General features: G+C 45.2%; 1 protein-coding gene across 1 annotated transcript in view; it reads left to right on the top strand.

Annotated features, from left to right (window-relative positions):
• Positions 1-14,063, top strand: part of LOC144171635 (pumilio homolog 2-like) — a 16,694-nt gene extending 2,631 nt beyond the window's left edge. The window contains exon 5 of the mRNA XM_077700988.1: positions 14,048-14,063. Within this exon, the coding sequence (XP_077557114.1) occupies positions 14,048-14,063 (16 nt within the window). The remainder of the gene's footprint in view (positions 1-14,047) is intronic.
• Positions 14,064-17,751: the final 3,688 nt, after the last annotated feature.

The raw sequence follows: 17,751 nt of genomic DNA, 5'->3' as shown, positions 1-17,751 counted from the left end.
GGCGGGAGAAGAGTCAGCTAGGTAAATGCTTGTATCAGAATCACCTGACAATTCCTCAGACACTATTTCTAGATGATCGACAATGCATTCGTCATTTGCCCTGTTATACTGCTTGATTGGAACCCTTAAGAGATTATTGTTGCGGCTGGAATTCTGATTTTGGTTACCGAATGTAAGTAAAAGCATTTGGCGATAAGAAATTCTTTCTTCTACACTTACTTCAGGAATTTTCCTTTTTTTCCTTTCCAATTGGCTGCACATGTTATTTTTCCCTGGGCTCCTTGCCTCCTCGCCACATCCGCACGAACAGAAGAATGCTTCTGCAGCTCCGCTGTTAAAAAGTAGTAGCAAGCAGTCGGCATACCCGCTTTGTATGTCTAAAGGTAAATGCCTAGATCTAGCTGTGGTGAACCAGGCCAATGATTTATCATCAGACACTTTTGGCGAGTATTGTAACGTAATTGTGTCGTCCTGCTGGTTGTGACCGTGTTATTAAATGAGTGTGCAACGCTCATGCGATAAGCAAGCCTTACCAGAGCCGCTAATGCTGCGGAGGCACGTGTATGTGAAGATATCACGGAAGAGTTGCAGAGGACATTTCGCTTCTTGAGATCTATGACGCGATAGCATTTTATTGGCACCTAGGAAGCGTTTTGGAACCGAGTTATTACTGCATTTAAGGTTTGCGCTTCACGAGCACTGAGTCACCAAAGAGAGAAAGACTAGGAGCAGGGGCTTTAGGGGTGAAGCCTCGTAGGGGTTGGGGCTGTTGGCGTCTCCTGTCGTCATTTTAATCTTCATCTCATGTAGCCACAGAACTAAAACCCCGGGAAACTCGTTTAAGCCTCACGCTGGAACGTAACGTGTACTGAAAAAACAGTGGGTCACTCGTTTACGCCTCGCGCTAGAGAGCTTCATGCTTTTAAGACAAGAGGTATACAGCAAAGCTGTATACCTCTAGCCCCCAACGGTCTCATCTCTGTTGGCAAAAATGCCAAGGTGCCAAGAATACACTTATACAGTGCATGCTTCGCCCCTCACCAGGTTTCACGTTTGTGGAGATGGCCCAGGATTTTTAATCACCTCATCCGACGAGAGACAGAGGCCCTCTGCGGTTATGCGGCTTAAAGGAGCCATGAAGACAAAACACAAGTTTGGTTCATTCGAAAGATTGCCTCGTTAGAATGTTATTGACACCACTTCTCCCACACACTGCTCAAACAAGCTATATATAATTAGGAAAACACGGAATGGCCATGCGACCCACTAGCTGATTTCCCGCATTATAACTTATGATGTCATACCAGACTGCTCTGCAATTGGCGGAGGCCGACGAAGGCAAACTAAAATTAGGCAGAGCTTATAAGCTTGCCTAACGAGCTATTTGCGCTAAAATTTAGGGCACCTTATTTTTATAACAGTAAGAATGGGGGAATAAACAGTGGAAGTTACGAAAGCACAGTGCGCGCACTATGCTTTTTTTAGCTGCACTGTAGTCCACCGCTTTCGAGTTGTCTTGCACGCACTGGCCAATTGGTGTAAGTGACGTTGCCTTACGTGACCCTGTTTGTTGAGGATATTCCATGTTTCACGAAGTGATTACTCTCTACAGTAACAAAAACCAGCCAGGTGCAAATACAGTCAAAAAACAAAGCAACGGCAGACAATGGGGCCGTGCGTGAGTATGAGAGCGCCATCTGGGAAGACTCACTTCAAGCAGCGCTGCAGCCAAATCACGCAGTGCAAGTTTGTTTGTATATGCGCGCTTGTGACTTCATTGCTGACGTCCCAAAAACACACGATTTGGCAGGAGAATCAAACTTTTAACCTAAATTGATTTATTTCTCAGTGAATACGGCATCGTTTGCTCCTGGACAAGCGCTAGGAGCGCTATAAAACACGAAATCTTTCGAATAAAACAAACTTGTATTTTGACCTCATGGCTCCTTTAAGGTGTGATCGTGAAAGGTTGTAGCTGCGGGGTGGTGGTCAACATAAAGAAAAAAAGCAGTCTAATGGTCAGTTTGAGCAAGAAAGCAACATTTTTACTGTTTTAAAGTGTTATGCTATATAGTCTAGGCTGGATTGAACAGTACAGTTTTGCGTAGGGAGAGAGTGAAGATGTTGGTTGTGGAAGGAGTTGTTGGAGCATAGGAAATTGGGGTAAACAGATGGTAGAAAGCTCAAAGGTGTAACCTTAAGTCTAGGGTACAATATGCGAAAGCTCTTTTTTGTGCCCTCCCAGTCAGCTCGCGTTGATTAATGAAGTAACAAGATAGCACATGCTGCCTTCCATGTGTTGATAAAAGAGGAATAGCCGTATTTACATTATTCTAAGCATATCCCAATTCTAAGCACCCTCCCCTACTTTCGGGGAAAAATTTGGATTGCATGTGAATCTGAGCATCCCCTTTTCCAAGCAGCCATCGCAAGGCGTATTTCAGACGAGTGGAAGCTGGCTCGAGTTGACGTTGTGGCCAAGTCATTTTTAAGAAGCTATCAGTTACAAACCACTTTAGTGGAACCAAAGACAATTTGCTGGGAGATACTGAAAGTGGCGGCCCAAGCAGCACAACTCACTCAAATGGTTGTGAAGGTGACTGGGTATCATACGAAAGCAGCGGGTTCACAGTACCTATTTTTCAGTTGAATATTTGTCTTATAAAACATACTTTCGCCCGTCTCGTTGAGAGAAGGTAGTGAAAATAAGTAGCGGGGGGGGGGGGTGGATTTAGGTTTTTCGAATCTTAACACCCCCCTCACTTTGGGCATCACAATCTTGGAAAAAAGGGGGTGCTTAGAATTGAGTAAATATGGCATAATGTTGGAGTTGTCCTCCCCATAGCACACATGTGGAAATGACTAGGTTGCACGGAAGCACATAGATATTTTCCCGAATTTAGCAGAGTTTAAACTTATGTTTCATGTTCCCACCAAACACCTTCGCCCACGTAGATTTGTAGATACTTGTGTTGCTTTGTCATCTACAGAGTTTGCTATTCGTCAGAGTTGAAACCCCTTGTGGCACGGTGAAGGATCGTGTTTCTAGAGTAGGATGAGGAGACGCTCTTAATATTTCCAGGAAATGGCTTCTCAATTAATTAGCGATGGCTCCTCGCGACCACGATTATTGTGGTAATCGTGCTCGCGAGGAGCAAAGTTTGTAAGCTCACGTGCTCCTTTGTCGGTGATTCGTTCTTTATTGTGGATGGGAGTATCTTACCGAAGCGTTAGGTATTCTGGCTGCGTTAGGTATTCTAATGCCATTTGAGTCTGTATTGATGTTCACGCATATATTCGGTACTTCAGCTAGTCGGAATGCGGAGAGGATTGCTCCAACTTCTGCTTCTTCATTCCAGCATGTAGGAGAGTCAGGCAGTCAAAAAGATTGCCCGAACAGTTAATAAGACAATTGCTTCTTCGTACTTTTGGCCATCCCGGAATCAGTGTAGTGTTACCATAATTTTGAATTCGTGTTGTCATAATTTTGTGATGACTTTGACCCTATGCTTTGACCTAGCGGAGAGTGGAAGCCATCGTGGACATTTGCGGCCATCTTGAAACGGCTGCGCGAACGGCGGTATGCCGAACAATACACGCGGTGCCATTTCGCAAGCGGAACAAGCGACATAAGCGGCATATCGGAATGCTCTTTTCGTCGCCAGATAAAGATGACCACAAAAGGGAAATTGTTCATAATAATCACAACAAAATATTCTCCTGGTGCATTGTTACTTATTATTAATACTATTAAATCCAACCAGTCAGTCAGTCAGTCAGTCACCCAGCTTTCTAATCAATCCTCAAATCAATCTCATTCTTTAACCCAGTTCAATTTTAAGGGTGTTTCAGCTAACTTCTACCGGAGTTTAATAAATATGCTGATGCACCCTAAGACGACACGACCAAATGCATGTTGCTCTATTTTACATGTTGCGTGTCACACTATTTTTTGCACCTAGCCTAATCAGATAACCCATCACGCTTAATTAGCCAACTTCTGAAGCAACGGAGCTAGGCAAAAAATTTCAATTTGAAAGTTGCAGAGCAGTTTGCAGAATGTCCGAATAAACAGTTGCCGTCTCTCTATCTCTTCGGTGTTACTGTTTTCCTGCTTACTAAAAAATACACAAAACACCACTTGACATGCCCGCTTGCGCGTCCCGATTGCAGTGCTCCCAAATGTTTCGCCATAAACAGCCATCGGCATGATGCTGCTTGAAAGGTGACAGTTCAGCAATGTAGGCATTGGCTGTGCCATTTATGCCAGCGATGTTCTCCCCTCGCGACAGTTCGTCAGAGCAATAAGAACAGGCAACGGTTATCGTTTGCGTCGCTGACCTGTCGCTTTTTAAATGGCAGCACGCCTGTGGGTGTTTGTGCACCAGACGTTTTGGGGCACTGCAATCACGATGCGCAAGCGGGCATGTCATGTAGTGTTTTTGTATATCATGCATGAGTAAGCTGAAAAATACTAAGGAAACTATTTGTTCTGAAGTTTTGCAAACAGCTATGCAACTTTCTATTTAGAATTTTTTGCCTAGCTTTGCTACTTTAAAGGTTGGCTAAATAACCTTCACTAATGATCTAATTAGGCAAAACACAAAAAAATTGTTGTTCCAATCCACGCTGTGAATGTGGTCGGACTGTGAATCTGCAAAATTACCAATGTGACGTCAGTTAAATTCTCAAACGGGGCTGTACAAAGAGGGAAACCAGAGACAAGTGAAATGTATTTAACCAAACTTTCTATTATGTACTGCACACTTACTTTCATGACTGCTTTATGTTCACACGCGGACACACGCGCAAGCATGCACAAATGCGCACGCATGGGCACACACGCACACGCACGCACGCACCGACGATTTGTAACAGCACCCAGGACTCGCACCACCGCTTCGCTTTAGCCCTGCATTATCCGTTTCTTATCCAACGTGCCAGTAACACACGTAGGCATAAAAAAACATGCGACTTTTTTGGAACCAGCACTGATACAACGACGAGGCAAAACACCCACCGAGTGATCAGCACGTGGTCTGCTCTGGGGGCGAAAGGAGCTTTTCCCGAAATTCCTTTTGAACCTTCTCCGCAATGGTCGCACTTTAAACCCTTCAGGAACCTTGTGGAACCAATATACTGAAGCCATGTTTTATATACTGGTAGTTTTTGCCCCCAAGATAACATGATAAGAAAAACATCGCACAACATTTAAAAAATTGAGTAATCGGGCTGAAAAGATTGCCGCCCATAGAGTTACGCTCCTTCCTTATCGCCTGGTGGCCGATGGCTGAACTAGGTGTGAGCCGGAAAGCTGGGCATGGTGGTACCTTGTACATAAATCACTGGGGCCGGTGTGTTAACATAAGGCCTAAAGAGCAATGGGCCTTGTCACAGCAGAGTGGGCACGCAATCTGCAGTTTTTATAACCTACTACCTCATCAGCTAAAGAAGTAGATGTATCAGCCAGCTGCTGGTCAAACTTTGGAGAAATTGTTTTTGAATGGCACATATGTGTGTTTTGTTGAATAAAATAAGCAGTTGATAACCAGCGCTTGTTTCCTCTTGTGTTGCCTTTGTCCTTCTGTGCCCCTGCTGCAATACACCACCTCGCTGAAATTGCGTTATTCAGTAAATAAAATCTGTACTGAGTGCACATGTTGCAGTAATTTTAAGCATACCATCAGCTACCCTTGGGAACTTATTCGAGCCTTATTAGCTTTCTAGAACGGACCCATAGCAAACCTTAAGAACCATTGCAAACTGCTGGCAAGCCTGCCTCTCATACAAAAGACGGGCTGTTACGTTGACATGCTTGTGCGGGCTCATGAAAACTAACTCCTTGATTTATTGCTGTCACCGTGAAAGGAGACCTAGTACAGTAAATGACATGGTATATGCTTTGTGCTTATACAAGGATACTATATAAGGATAGAAGCTGTGCCACAGTCGAAAAGCAATCAACTTTATCATCCTGTTCCACTCAAGAGTCATTCCCTTCATCTTCGTTGTCACATTGTCCAGTGAGGATTACCATGCTGCATGGCTCCTGGCGCAAAAAGCATCGTCTCTGTGTTGAGGGGAACTGCTTTGAGGTAATTTGTACAGCTGTAGTCGAGCCTTGTGAACGGTGCTTGCGGTTGGACTACTAGACGACGTGGTAGGCGGGACAGGAACAATCTCATATGTGACGTCTGTCATTTGGCGCCGCACTATGTAAGGTCCAGAGTAAGGTCACTGGAGTTTCTCTGAGAGACCCGTATGGCAGGAAGGAGACCAGAAAATAGCACAAGTGAACCCTGGGAAAAGTGAACGGTGCGACGGCGCTGCTCATGCGATTCTTTTGTGTTGTGTGATGCTCTGTGGCAATCCTGTGCAATTTGACGGGCTATGAGCCCAAGCAGTGGCATTGCGAGTGTATTCCGTTTTCGAGGCAAGAAGCAGAGTGTCCAAAAGTAAAGTTGGCTCACGAACAAGCAGCCAGTAGAAGGGCGAGAAGCTGGATGTATCATGGTGAGAGCAAACATACGTCAAGGCTACATATGTTAACGCGGGGTCCCAATCACGGTGGTCAGCAGAAACGTAAGCAGACATGATGTAGAAGTACATTATGTAAGAGAAAGTCAGTTATGTCTGTGACACAGCTGGTTGCGAGTGCACGTGATTGCAAACCTGGTCGTGTAATCTGTCGCCACGGCAACCCACTTGTGTCCTGACTTGGACAGTGAGAAAGGACCCAATAAATCCAAACCTACTCAAAAAATGGTTCACGAGCAATTTTGGTAGGCTGAACTTTCCTGGCAGGAAGTGTGGCGAGTTTTTTACAGCTTTGGCACAAGTCGCACAGCCATTTAGCGACATACTGAGCGGTAGAGGCCAGGCCAGTTGAATTGATGCCACCGACGATCGTAGGTTCGTGTGAGGCCGAGGTGGCCGGCCATGGGGGTGTCGTGCAGTTGGAACAGGATGGATGAATGCAGGTACATAGGAACAACAGGGAGGAGGGCAGGGCCATCAGAGTAAAAATTATGATGGTCCAGTACACCGTCCTGAAGCTTAAAACCATGCAAAAAAGGGTCACGGTGCTCTTCGGTTCCAAGGTTGAGCAAGTCTGATATGGAGGAGACCTAAGTTACTTCGGCAGGTGTGTTGGGTCCAGGTGGATCAACAGGGTTGCATGAAAGACAGTCGGCATCCTTGTGTAAGTGACCCGACTTGTAGGTGACTGTAAAAGAATATTCTTGAAGACCCAAAGCCCAACGGCCAAGTCGTCCCGTTGGGTCTTTTGGGTGGAAAGCCAGCAGAGAGCATGATGATCAGTGATGACTTTAAAAGAGCGGCTGAAGAGGTAGGGTCAGAATTTCACGACAGCCCACACAAGGCTGCCTACAGGCTACCTACAGACAACCTACAGTTGTTAAAGCCCACATTTAAATCTTGCCACACACTCGTTCTTGCCTTCATTTCGATAAGGCCATCACAAATGGGTTGATCCTGTGACCATGTGTGTGACCACAAATGGAGGTTGGGCTTCACCACTTGGCACGAGCACCACATGTGCTAACATTTTTATATATCTAACAAACTGTTTCGTGCAAGTGGACATTTCTTCTAGGGTGCGCTTTTGAAATATTTCCCTAGAAAATGTATATTCTAATTTTTTTCTGCTACCAGTGGTTAGTACGACACCTTGACAACTTCTTTTATCATTTTACTATCGACACAACTCCTTTTCTATCATTTTCTTTGACAACTTGACAAAAAGTTTGATTTTGAAATTTTTTTCTGCAACTATGATGTATGAAAACATCTGATAAACTAGTGCTATTGGAAAGGGCATTAAATAATCTACATTTTGTGTTCCTGTAATTCATGCCTAAACAATTTTTTTTTTGCAGAAAAAATGTTTTTCTTGATTACTAAAAATCAGTCAATTTTCCTGCGGTCATGAGATTTATGATCTCCCCTTTTTTGGCGATTGTGAGTTTGGCTGTGCCATTTGACTCGAGCCACTACGCTGAGCATTCTTATGTGGCAGTTATCTGGGGGCATCCGTACCTATTTTGTGGCGATTTTTTACTTGGCCGTGGGGTGCCCTCTGCCCAACAGAGATACAGTGGAGACAGAGCCACGGGAATATTGAAAAGCAATTTGAAAGATTATGCGATTACACCCTATATGCTGGGATTTATATTAGTTCATCTCTGCTCATAACCAATGCCTTCTTTCATTTGTGAGAGACTGGGGATAATCCTTTGCCCCCTAATTTAGTTAGGTGACATAATGTTGGTGCCAAAATAAGCTCCAGTGGAAAACACACCGGGGTGGCTCAGTGGGTAAGGCATTGCGCTGCTGGGCCTGAGGAGGACAAGGGTTCTATTCCCGGACGTGGCGGCCATTTTCCTGATGGCCGCAGAAAACAAATGCCCGTGCGTCAATATTTTGGCACCCATTAAAGACTTCAAGTGGTCACAATTATTCCGCCACCTTCCACTACGGCGCGCATTGTAGCGCAGGTGTAGCTTCGGCACTTGAATTAGCAGAAACGCATAGTATTTTTTTATGTGCCTGTGAAATGACGCTTTGGTGTGATGGCGTCCGTTGCGAGCAGGGCTGGCGACCGTGTCTGTCGAGTATACTGCCCCTGACTGGGCGTTGAGCGAACTTCACTGTGTAGGCACTTCACCTGCTGAAAATGCGTGTCGTTTCTTTCTTAGCGGTACTGTCGTTCTTCTTCTTTCTACATATCAGTTGGTGCTGCGCGTATTCCAGGTGCAGATGAGCTGTCGCATCTGCCTGCCTCAGTCGGAGCTTCTGGGTGACAGCAGTGACGTATTATTTCCACGGATGCTTGATGAGCACGGCTGATAGCAGACGGCTAGCAGCCATGGGGAAATAAAAAAATGTGCCTAATTACGCTATCCCTTGAAATTGTTGACTCATCATCATCCGCCAGCCTTCGGGCTCAGGGAATTCCGCCCACTGTTGTCCTGCCCCAGCCAAAAACCCCTCCTTTGCCACAGAATTTCCTTACCTCAGTGGCCACCAGTTGTCACTCTTCTTCCCGTAGTGTCTTTTGATAGTCATAGTGTTGCTGACCTGTTCTAGTTTTTGTCTCTCGTCTCTTCAGCAGCCACCTAGCTCTGTTTTGGTTTTGTTTTTTGCTAATTTGAGCTGGTATGCCTTCCATGCAAGCTTTATTATTATTATTATTGTTATTATTATTATTATTATTATTATTATTATTATTACTATTATTATTATTATTATTATTATATTTTTTATTTTTTTTATTTTTCACATTTTTTTTTCAAGATGGCGCCTAGCAAGGATTGTTGTGTTCTTTGCTCTTGCGTTTTTTATGGCAAACAAAAGTTTTTCCGCTGCATTGCCTGTAAAAAAAGCATGCACGCGAAGTGCGTTGTGTGGCCGGACGCTGAGCTTCAACTCCTGAGATCTGGCGCTCGGCCGTTCAAGTGTAACATCTGTCAAACGGTTGAGGTGGCGGCTAGGCCTAGTGGAGCCAGCGACGACTTCGGCGCGCCCGCAAGCGGGGCTTCTTCCCCCTGCTCCCTTCGTCAAGGCTCACCGACAGTCGTCAAGAAGGCCCCGGCGCCCCCGCTTCAACCGGGTGACCTTGGTGCCGAACCTGCCGGTCTTCGCGCGCTCCTCGCTGACGTGCTGGAGGGAATTTCCTTTCTCAGCGACCAAGTGGCCGGGCTGCGCGAGGACAACGACCTTCTGCGCCGGGAAAACGCGCGGGCTTTTGCCTGCCTCCGTCAGGAGAGGGAGGGAGACCGCGCCCATTATGCGAAGTTGGTCACTTCCCTGCGTGCAGAGGTTTGCTCCCTGCGAGCTGAATTGCTTCGCCGTCCCGCTGCTTTGCAGAATGGAATGCGCGGCCGCTCGGGGAAGCCTTCTTTCACCCAAGCTGTTAACAATGAAGTGCCATCCTCGTCGGCTACGTCGGCTCCGCTGCAGGCGGTGTCTCCGGCGTCTCCAACACTGCACCCAACTCCGTCCACCCCCTTCCCAGTGCTTTCCGTGTCTGTGCCTGACTGTCACCCTCCCAGTTTTGAGAAGAAGCGCCGAAGCCGGGCATGTGTGGGTGCGTCAGATACATCTGGACTGGTCGTCGTTTCGCAGCCGAAGCGCCCCAACGCTATGTTTGTTTCCAAGCTTTCTCCGACCACCACCCCTGCCAGTCTCAATGCTCATCTGTCAACTTTAGGTGTCTCGCCCTTGAGCTGCCGACGACTGAAGACTAAATTCGACACCTATGCATCCTTTTATATTTCCTTGAATGAAGAGTGTTTCGAGCGCCTTAATGACCCCGCTGTTTGGCCGAAAGACTGCCTCTTTAAGGAGTTCCGAGGCATGTTTCGCGAAGGCATGCTTCACAGCTCTGAGCGCATCACGTAAGAAAAACAACCATGACTAGTTTAGATGTTTTTTATCAGAATGTGCGAGGTCTTCGAACTAAGGCGACTGAATTTTTTGGTAACGTTCTGGCTTCTTGCTTTCCGTTAATAGCTATATCTGAAACTTGGTTGTGCCCTGATATCCTATCCAGTGATTATTTTCCTCAAAATTACCATGTATATCGTAATGATCGTGCTTTAACGGGATGCAAACAAAAAGGGGGCGGGGTCCTTCTCGCCGTTGACAAATCTCTCCCGTGTGTGCTACGTAGCGATATTGATAACGCAGATGAGTCTTTATGGGTCGAAATTCATTTCTCTAAAACTGAAAAACTTCTAGTTGGTGTTTTTTACATTCCTCCTGATGTAGCTCCTGAGGCGTTCAATAAGTTAATCTCCTCCATTGAACAGGTGCTTATCACTCATGGCAACCGCAAAGTCCTCCTGCTTGGAGATTTTAATGCTCCTGGCGTGGAGTGGAGCCAGCTAACTTGTTCCCACTACAACCACCACATTGAACAGAAGGGTAATAGGTTGCTAGATTTTTTGGCTTTCACTTCTATGGCACAGTGTAATCGCATAAAAAATTGCAGTGGAAATATTCTGGACCTGTGCTTTTCGAACTTTGATGGCGTTAGTGTGTTGCACTCTGATTGTTCTTTAGTAATACCGGACAGATTTCATCCTCCTCTTTCTATTTCCTGTTGCCTCCCTTCATTGCTCCACCGTTCCGTAAATTCCAACAACACGCAACCTCATTACGCTTTCGCCAGGGGAGATTATGCTGGGCTGTATGGCTATTTTTCCGCTGCCCCTTGGTCGACCGTCATTGACCACACTGATGTCAATGAACAAGTCGACCGTTTCACAGAGATTGTGCTTTCGGGTATGAAGGAATACATCCCGCAATATTTACCGAGGAGGTTCAAGTTTCCACACTGGTTTTCTTCTGAATTGCAGGATGCCCTGAAACTCAAGGAACGTGTGCACAGAAAGATGAAGCGCTCTGGTGCCAACCAGTTTGCTCAGGAATTCCGGCGCCTACGTGCCCTATGTAAAATATTGCACAAACGTGATCATACTTCGTACCTGGCGTCGGTAGAAACTAAAGCAACTCACCAACCGGGTGCCTTCTGGAAATACATTCATTCTAGATCTAGTACAACTAAAAATTCTATTCGTCTTCTAGACTCCAACGGCGATGAGGTTGTCAAGGTGGCCGACTGCTTTGCTCGTCAATTTTCTTCTTTTTTTGGGATTAGCGGTGGTAGTGACAACAGCAGCGCCCCTTGTCACCAGGGCGAGAACTCCGGTTGTTTACAACTGGACGAGAACATCATTCGGACCAGCATCAAGCGGCTCAAGCCTTCGCTTTCTTGTGGGCCAGATGGTATTCCTGCTGCAATCCTAAAAACATATGCAAATATATTCGTTCCTGTGTTCACTTCAATATTTAATAACTGTCTCCGGTCGGGAACGTTTCCTCGCTCATGGAAAATCTCTCGCGTATTCCCTGTTTTCAAGTCAGGCCTAAAAACTGATGCTATAAACTATAGGCCTGTCTCGCTGCTTTGTTCTGCCTCTAAAATTTTCGAGTTATCTCTTCATACAGTCTTGTCTTTCTCATTTAAACATGTCCTCATTCCTAATCAACATGGATTTATGCGTGGTCGTTCAACTTCCACGAACCTTGTATGCTTCATGGAGCAGGCTGTCCCAGCAATCGTTGGTAGAAGCCAACTGGATGTGGTCTACTGTGACATGAGCAAAGCCTTTGATGTTGTCAACCACTCGTTATTGCTTGCAAAGCTCACTCTGTTAGATGTACACGCTTCTTTGGTGGGTCTTATACGTTGTTATCTCAAGGAGCGATATTGCTATGTAAGTGTTAACGGTCAAACATCCTTTAGGTACAAAGCAACCAGTGGTGTACCCCAAGGCTCTGTTCTGGGTCCCCTTCTTTTTTCCATTTTCATTAACGATGTTGCTTCTGCCATTCAAAATTATTTTTTGTTGTACGCTGATGATATAAAAATCTTTAGAGAAGTGCGTAGTGTTCAGGACTGTAATTCTCTTCAGGTTGATATTGTGTCATTCCATCGTTGGTGCACCAAAAACGACCTTATTTTGAACCCTTCAAAAACTAAAGTTGTCTCCTATAGTAGAAAAACTCAACAGCTGCAATACCCTTATGAAATTGCAGGCACCACACTGCCGAGGGTGACCGAAATTCGGGACTTGGGAGTACTTTTTGATTCTCCTCTGACTTTCTCTTCCCACATTGCACAAATTACCCGTCGGTCTCTTCGTTGTCTGGGTGCTGTTTGCAGGTATTCTGGAGAGTTTAAAGGTCCGCTTCCTTTCGTAAAGTTGTATTCGGCTCTCTGCTTACCTCTTCTTGAATACGGGTCTGTTGTCTGGAATGGAACTTGCAAGTCCAATAGTGACCGCATCGAAAGGGTTCAAAATAAGTTCCTTTCTATCTTTAGGCACCGTTTCCGTCATGTACAAGAAGACGCAAACGGCAGCATGTCTTGTCTCAAAAGTATTCCTTCCCTTTGGTGTCGACGAATGAGAGCTGACATTATCTTTCTTTATAAACTTCTTCATGGTGATATTTTGTGTGATGACTTGGTTGCACTTATCAATGTCAACTTGCCGAACAAACTTTTCCGAAGATTTCGAACTTTCAGAACTGATGCTTTAAGTAGACGACGCTCGTCCATCTGCAGAATACAATGTGCATATAATGAATATTCCGATCGTCTTGATATTTTCCAGAGCTCTTTGTCTTTGTTCTCTAATGAATTGAAAACTGTTGTAGCTTAAGTGCCTTTATGTCATTTATGTGCCGTATTTCTGTTCCATATTTATTTTATGCAAATCATCATCTTGCTTGTTTGTTTTTCACTTTTCCTGATTTTGTGTTGCTTGAATTTCTGTCGGTTTAAGTGTCAGTGCTTGTAATGCTGAACTTCGTTTTTCCATTTTGAAACTTCCTAACATTTTGTTACAAAACCTTTGTTTTATGTGTATAATCTATCTCCGTCATGTTCATTGAGTATTTGCTTGTGTATTTTCAATTTTTCACGTGCCTTCAACGTTTTTGCTGGCCGGGTGTCATGGCTTCTAACACTAGGCTTCCTTTTTTTTTTTTGCTGTTTTGCATTCTGGGATCTCTAACTATGTTTACCTTATTGTTTCTTTCATATATATGGTTTTCTGTGTTGTGTTGTCTTGATTTTAGTTTGTTTTTATGAATGCTTGTATATGGTGTACCAGTACCAAGACCCTAGGGTTGTTCCTGGGCACCAAAAATAAAGGTTGATTGATTGATTGATTGATTGATTGATTGATTATTATTATTATTATTATTATTATTATTATTATTAATTATTATTATTATTACTATTGTTATTGTTATTGTTATTGTTGTTGTTGTTGTTGTTGTTGTTGTTGTTGATGTTGTTGTTGTTGTTGTTGTTGTTGTTGCCCATCCGTGATGCTCACTTCTGGCCTCCTGGTATTGTGACTAGGAATCGGCCAGACCTGACCTGCTTTGCCACCCCCCATCTCACATTAGTGAGTGGCCCCCACAGATTATTGGTTCTCCCGATTGTGCCCAGGGTGCTGCTGCACTGACACTCACAAGTTGTTTGTGATGCAAATTGAAGTCACAAGTCCTTAACAGGCTGTGCGTGCCTTGGCACAATCCAGACATTGTGATGGCACAATGAGAAGCTCAGTGACATTGCACTTGTTGTGCTAAGCGCACAGTGCAGTACAGGCAAGTCGGAGACCACTGACAATGAGCGCTGGTGGTGTGGAGAATCTGCCATGAGGGATTAATGAGCCGTGGTACAGTTTTGAACAGCTGATGGGTGCTAACCAGACGAAGTTCAGTGCAGAGTGCAGGCTGCTTTTGGTGGCAAGTATGTCAAAGACAACAGCCTTTAACTGGGTGAGAACGTTCCGGAGAGGATGAGATCCAGGTGTGTGCTGCAGCATCAATTGTAGTTGTGGCTTCTCCTGTTGCAGCAGCATACGCTTGGCCCAGCCATGGGATACCCTCATATTTCCCAGAAACACTCATGCCTGTCTAGTGGCCATTATCTTTGACAACCATCGTCACCATATACAGCCTATATTCTGCAGTGTACATAGTCTGGTCGACACTCTTCCACTGTTGGCAACTAAATTACTGCTGGTTGACCCAACTTTCTCAAGCTCCTCCACACGTACAGGTCTGCGCAAGAAGGGGCGAAAATAGATGTCATTTGATGTACGCCTCGTAACTCGTTTGTCATCACTGTGGCGCAGCCAAGAGGAGGCAAAATGCAAACAAAGCGGCACCTCATATGTGTGTACTTTCTCACAGCCTTCGCTTGGCATTTGGACGAGGTGTGGCATCGCCACCAGGTTTTGTTGGTGTAAGGTCAGGGAGAACGAGTGCTGAACTCAATATTTCAGTGCACTTCAGCTTGTCTTTTGACTGTCTCGTGCTTACTGGGTGCACAAAAACAAGTAACTACTTAAATAACGCAGATGCTGACCACAAGAGAAGTATGATATAATGATGTTTTCGCCCCCAGAACAGAAACCTTGATCACACTGTGAACAGGGCTCTTATTCGGGGGGCCAAAACGCCATTATACCATTCTTCTCTTGTACTAGGTGTCTGCATTAGTTCTTCAATTGCCATTCCCAACCAGGTGGGCTTCCGTCGAAGTCTTGATCTAAAGTACACTACTTGTAGGAAATGAGGCCCACTGCGTAACATGGAGCGTTTTGCTTTATTTTTCCCCTTTCCTCTTTCCACCAGACGCCCACAACAGCAAGTAGCAGTCCAAGACGGGAACTTCACCACCCTGAAGAGCAAGGGCCGAGGCACGAGCTGAGCCAGAAAAATGGTCAAGACGGGCAGTGCATGTAGCGAAGGGATCGCTGCATGTTAGGGATCGACCTGAAATGAGACCCGGAAGTGTGCCATGTGCATGCCCGGAATCCCCAGGGTGTAAGCACTTACAATGGGGCACTGGAAGGTCTGGATACTCACTTGGTTCTAGGTTTTTGGCCAAATAAATCGGTTGCATGGTTGCCAAGCGTGCATCATTTCCCAGAGTGCTGCCAGCATATGATTGGTCAGTGGGCATGAGAGCACATGAGGCGCACCATTCTTATCAGTCGCTAAATCCCAGTGGAATCCCAACAAATTCCGAAATTGAAGAATCTAGCTCTAGCAGTCGGTTCTTTTTGGATACAGTGTGAGTGGACCGATCCCTCGCCCTAGCTTTCGTGTCCTGGTCAGTCACAAATAAAGGCATGATCAGGAGAAGATATTGCAGCTGGCGCATGGACAAAAAGAGAGACAACTGGACACACACGTCGTCTCCCTTCTTGTCCATGTGTAGCAGCACTATCTACTCCTGATCGTATTAGGCCAACATGCCCAAATAGCCACTTTAGTGCATTTCATAAATAAAGACAAGTACAAGTGGAAACGTAAACTGTCTATGGTACATTACTGCCAGCCAGTTCTGCTGTTTCTGTTCTTGTAAACACTGCATAGGAAACCAACATTTCTCTGTACATTCTTATCTACACACAACTTCCCTGTCTACATTTATAACCCTATCCAGTCTATTCTTAATGCAAATACATTATGTGCCCCATCAGGCGAAAAACCCGGAGTTGCAAGCTGTGGATGACCCCAAAATTTCACGTGCCTTGAAATAAAAAAAAACAAAATTGTAAAGGAATCAAATCCAGGTTTGGGCAGTGACAGGCAGGTGACTTAAAACCACACTCCACGCCTATGCCACAGGGAGCACTGTTTGTGGGGTGCGCTCAAGTCTGCTTGCGTGCTTTGAATACAGCAGCAATCAGGCTTCCCCTGGGAATAGTTCACTGCTAAGTTGCGGACCCATGAAATGAAGCTATTACGTTTGAGACTCCTACCTTCTCACTACAGTGTTCCGAATGTTCTTCAGCTCTGATGATGCATTTGGAAGCTTGTGGGGTGAAATGGGATTGGGAGTATGTGTATGCTACACAAGCTGTGACGCAAGAAAAAGAAAGTCTCTGTTGATTATGAAGGGGTTTTTATTGAAATTAAGGACACTGAGACGTACAACCACATGGAAATATATGGCTTTCGGCTTCTGCGACATACCTACCAGAACAGAAGGTGAAATCGGTTATACTGCACTATACGGTCGCACATCTTGTACAAGCAGAGCGGAGGGCTGAGGTGGTTGTTATCCCTCCTGCTTTTTTGAGGCAGCCAATATTTCCTCCATGGAGAATGAAAAATTTTGGAGAGGCCCTGGTGTGCCGAAACACCATTTTAGGTGGCGGCTTTTTTTTTCTCGTGTTTTGTGCTCCTGTGCCGCCACCTCTACCTTTACTCACTCTCCTGTCAACCACTGGATATTGGCTGGGCCATGCTGTGACGTATACGAGCTCAATGGTGCGACCTTTCGCCGCAGTTGCTGTGACACCGTCGCCAGTGGCCTCTCGAGAGTGTGATAAGGCTAAATGACTTCCTCCAAACTTATGCCCGTGTTCGGATAGCAAATGGGGCCTCCCACGCTTTCTTTCCTCCGTAACATCCTGATCAAGAGTGGCTTGTTGCGAATAAATTCTTCCAAATCGTTCTTTGGTCACTTTTGTTGGGCTGTCGCGGTTGTTATGAGCAAGGGTCGGTGTAACTTCCCTTTACGGCTCGAACAGAGAGGACCCTGGGTATGAGGTGGCGAGAGGTGCGTGCACACTGGCAAGGGGCTGTTGTAAGGGTGTGCGAACACTGACATTCATATTCGAAGTGAGTACAAAGCGAATAACGATTTTGCTTCACTAGCTGTAAGTAAAATCGAATATTTAGTGATCTTTAGTGAAAAACCTGGAATTTGCAATTTCCCAGACATGCTTCAGCAACTAGCCTGTAGAAAAATAAAAGGCACATTTAAAAAGTTTCATTTCATTTCATTTACTTTCAGGGCCCAAGGGCATTACAGAAAGGAGTGGGGTTTAACAAGAAACTGTGCAAACAATACATTTAAAGCACTTTTGATGGGTGATGACCTTGAAGTTATTTACGTCCGCGATGGTGGTGATGGCGGCGGGAAGGGGGTTCCAGTCCCTGCTTGTTTGTGGAATGAAAGTGTCATGATAAAGATTAATTCGACTAGATGGCACACCCACTTTTAAACCATGATCCAAACGGGACGTTTGTGAAGGAGGTGTTTGTTAAAAGCTTTTCTTTTAAAATGAGGTTGTGATGAAAGATTTTGTGAAATAGTGCCGTGAATACTTGAGGACCAAGGGGAGG

The sequence above is a fragment of the Haemaphysalis longicornis genome, unplaced genomic scaffold (genome assembly GCF_048455015.1).
Source record: "Haemaphysalis longicornis isolate Haplotype H1 unplaced genomic scaffold, Haemaphysalis longicornis Haplotype H1 scaffold_1, whole genome shotgun sequence".
NCBI lineage: Eukaryota > Metazoa > Arthropoda > Arachnida > Ixodida > Ixodidae > Haemaphysalis > Haemaphysalis longicornis.
This window is presented reverse-complemented; position numbering and strand designations above follow the sequence as displayed.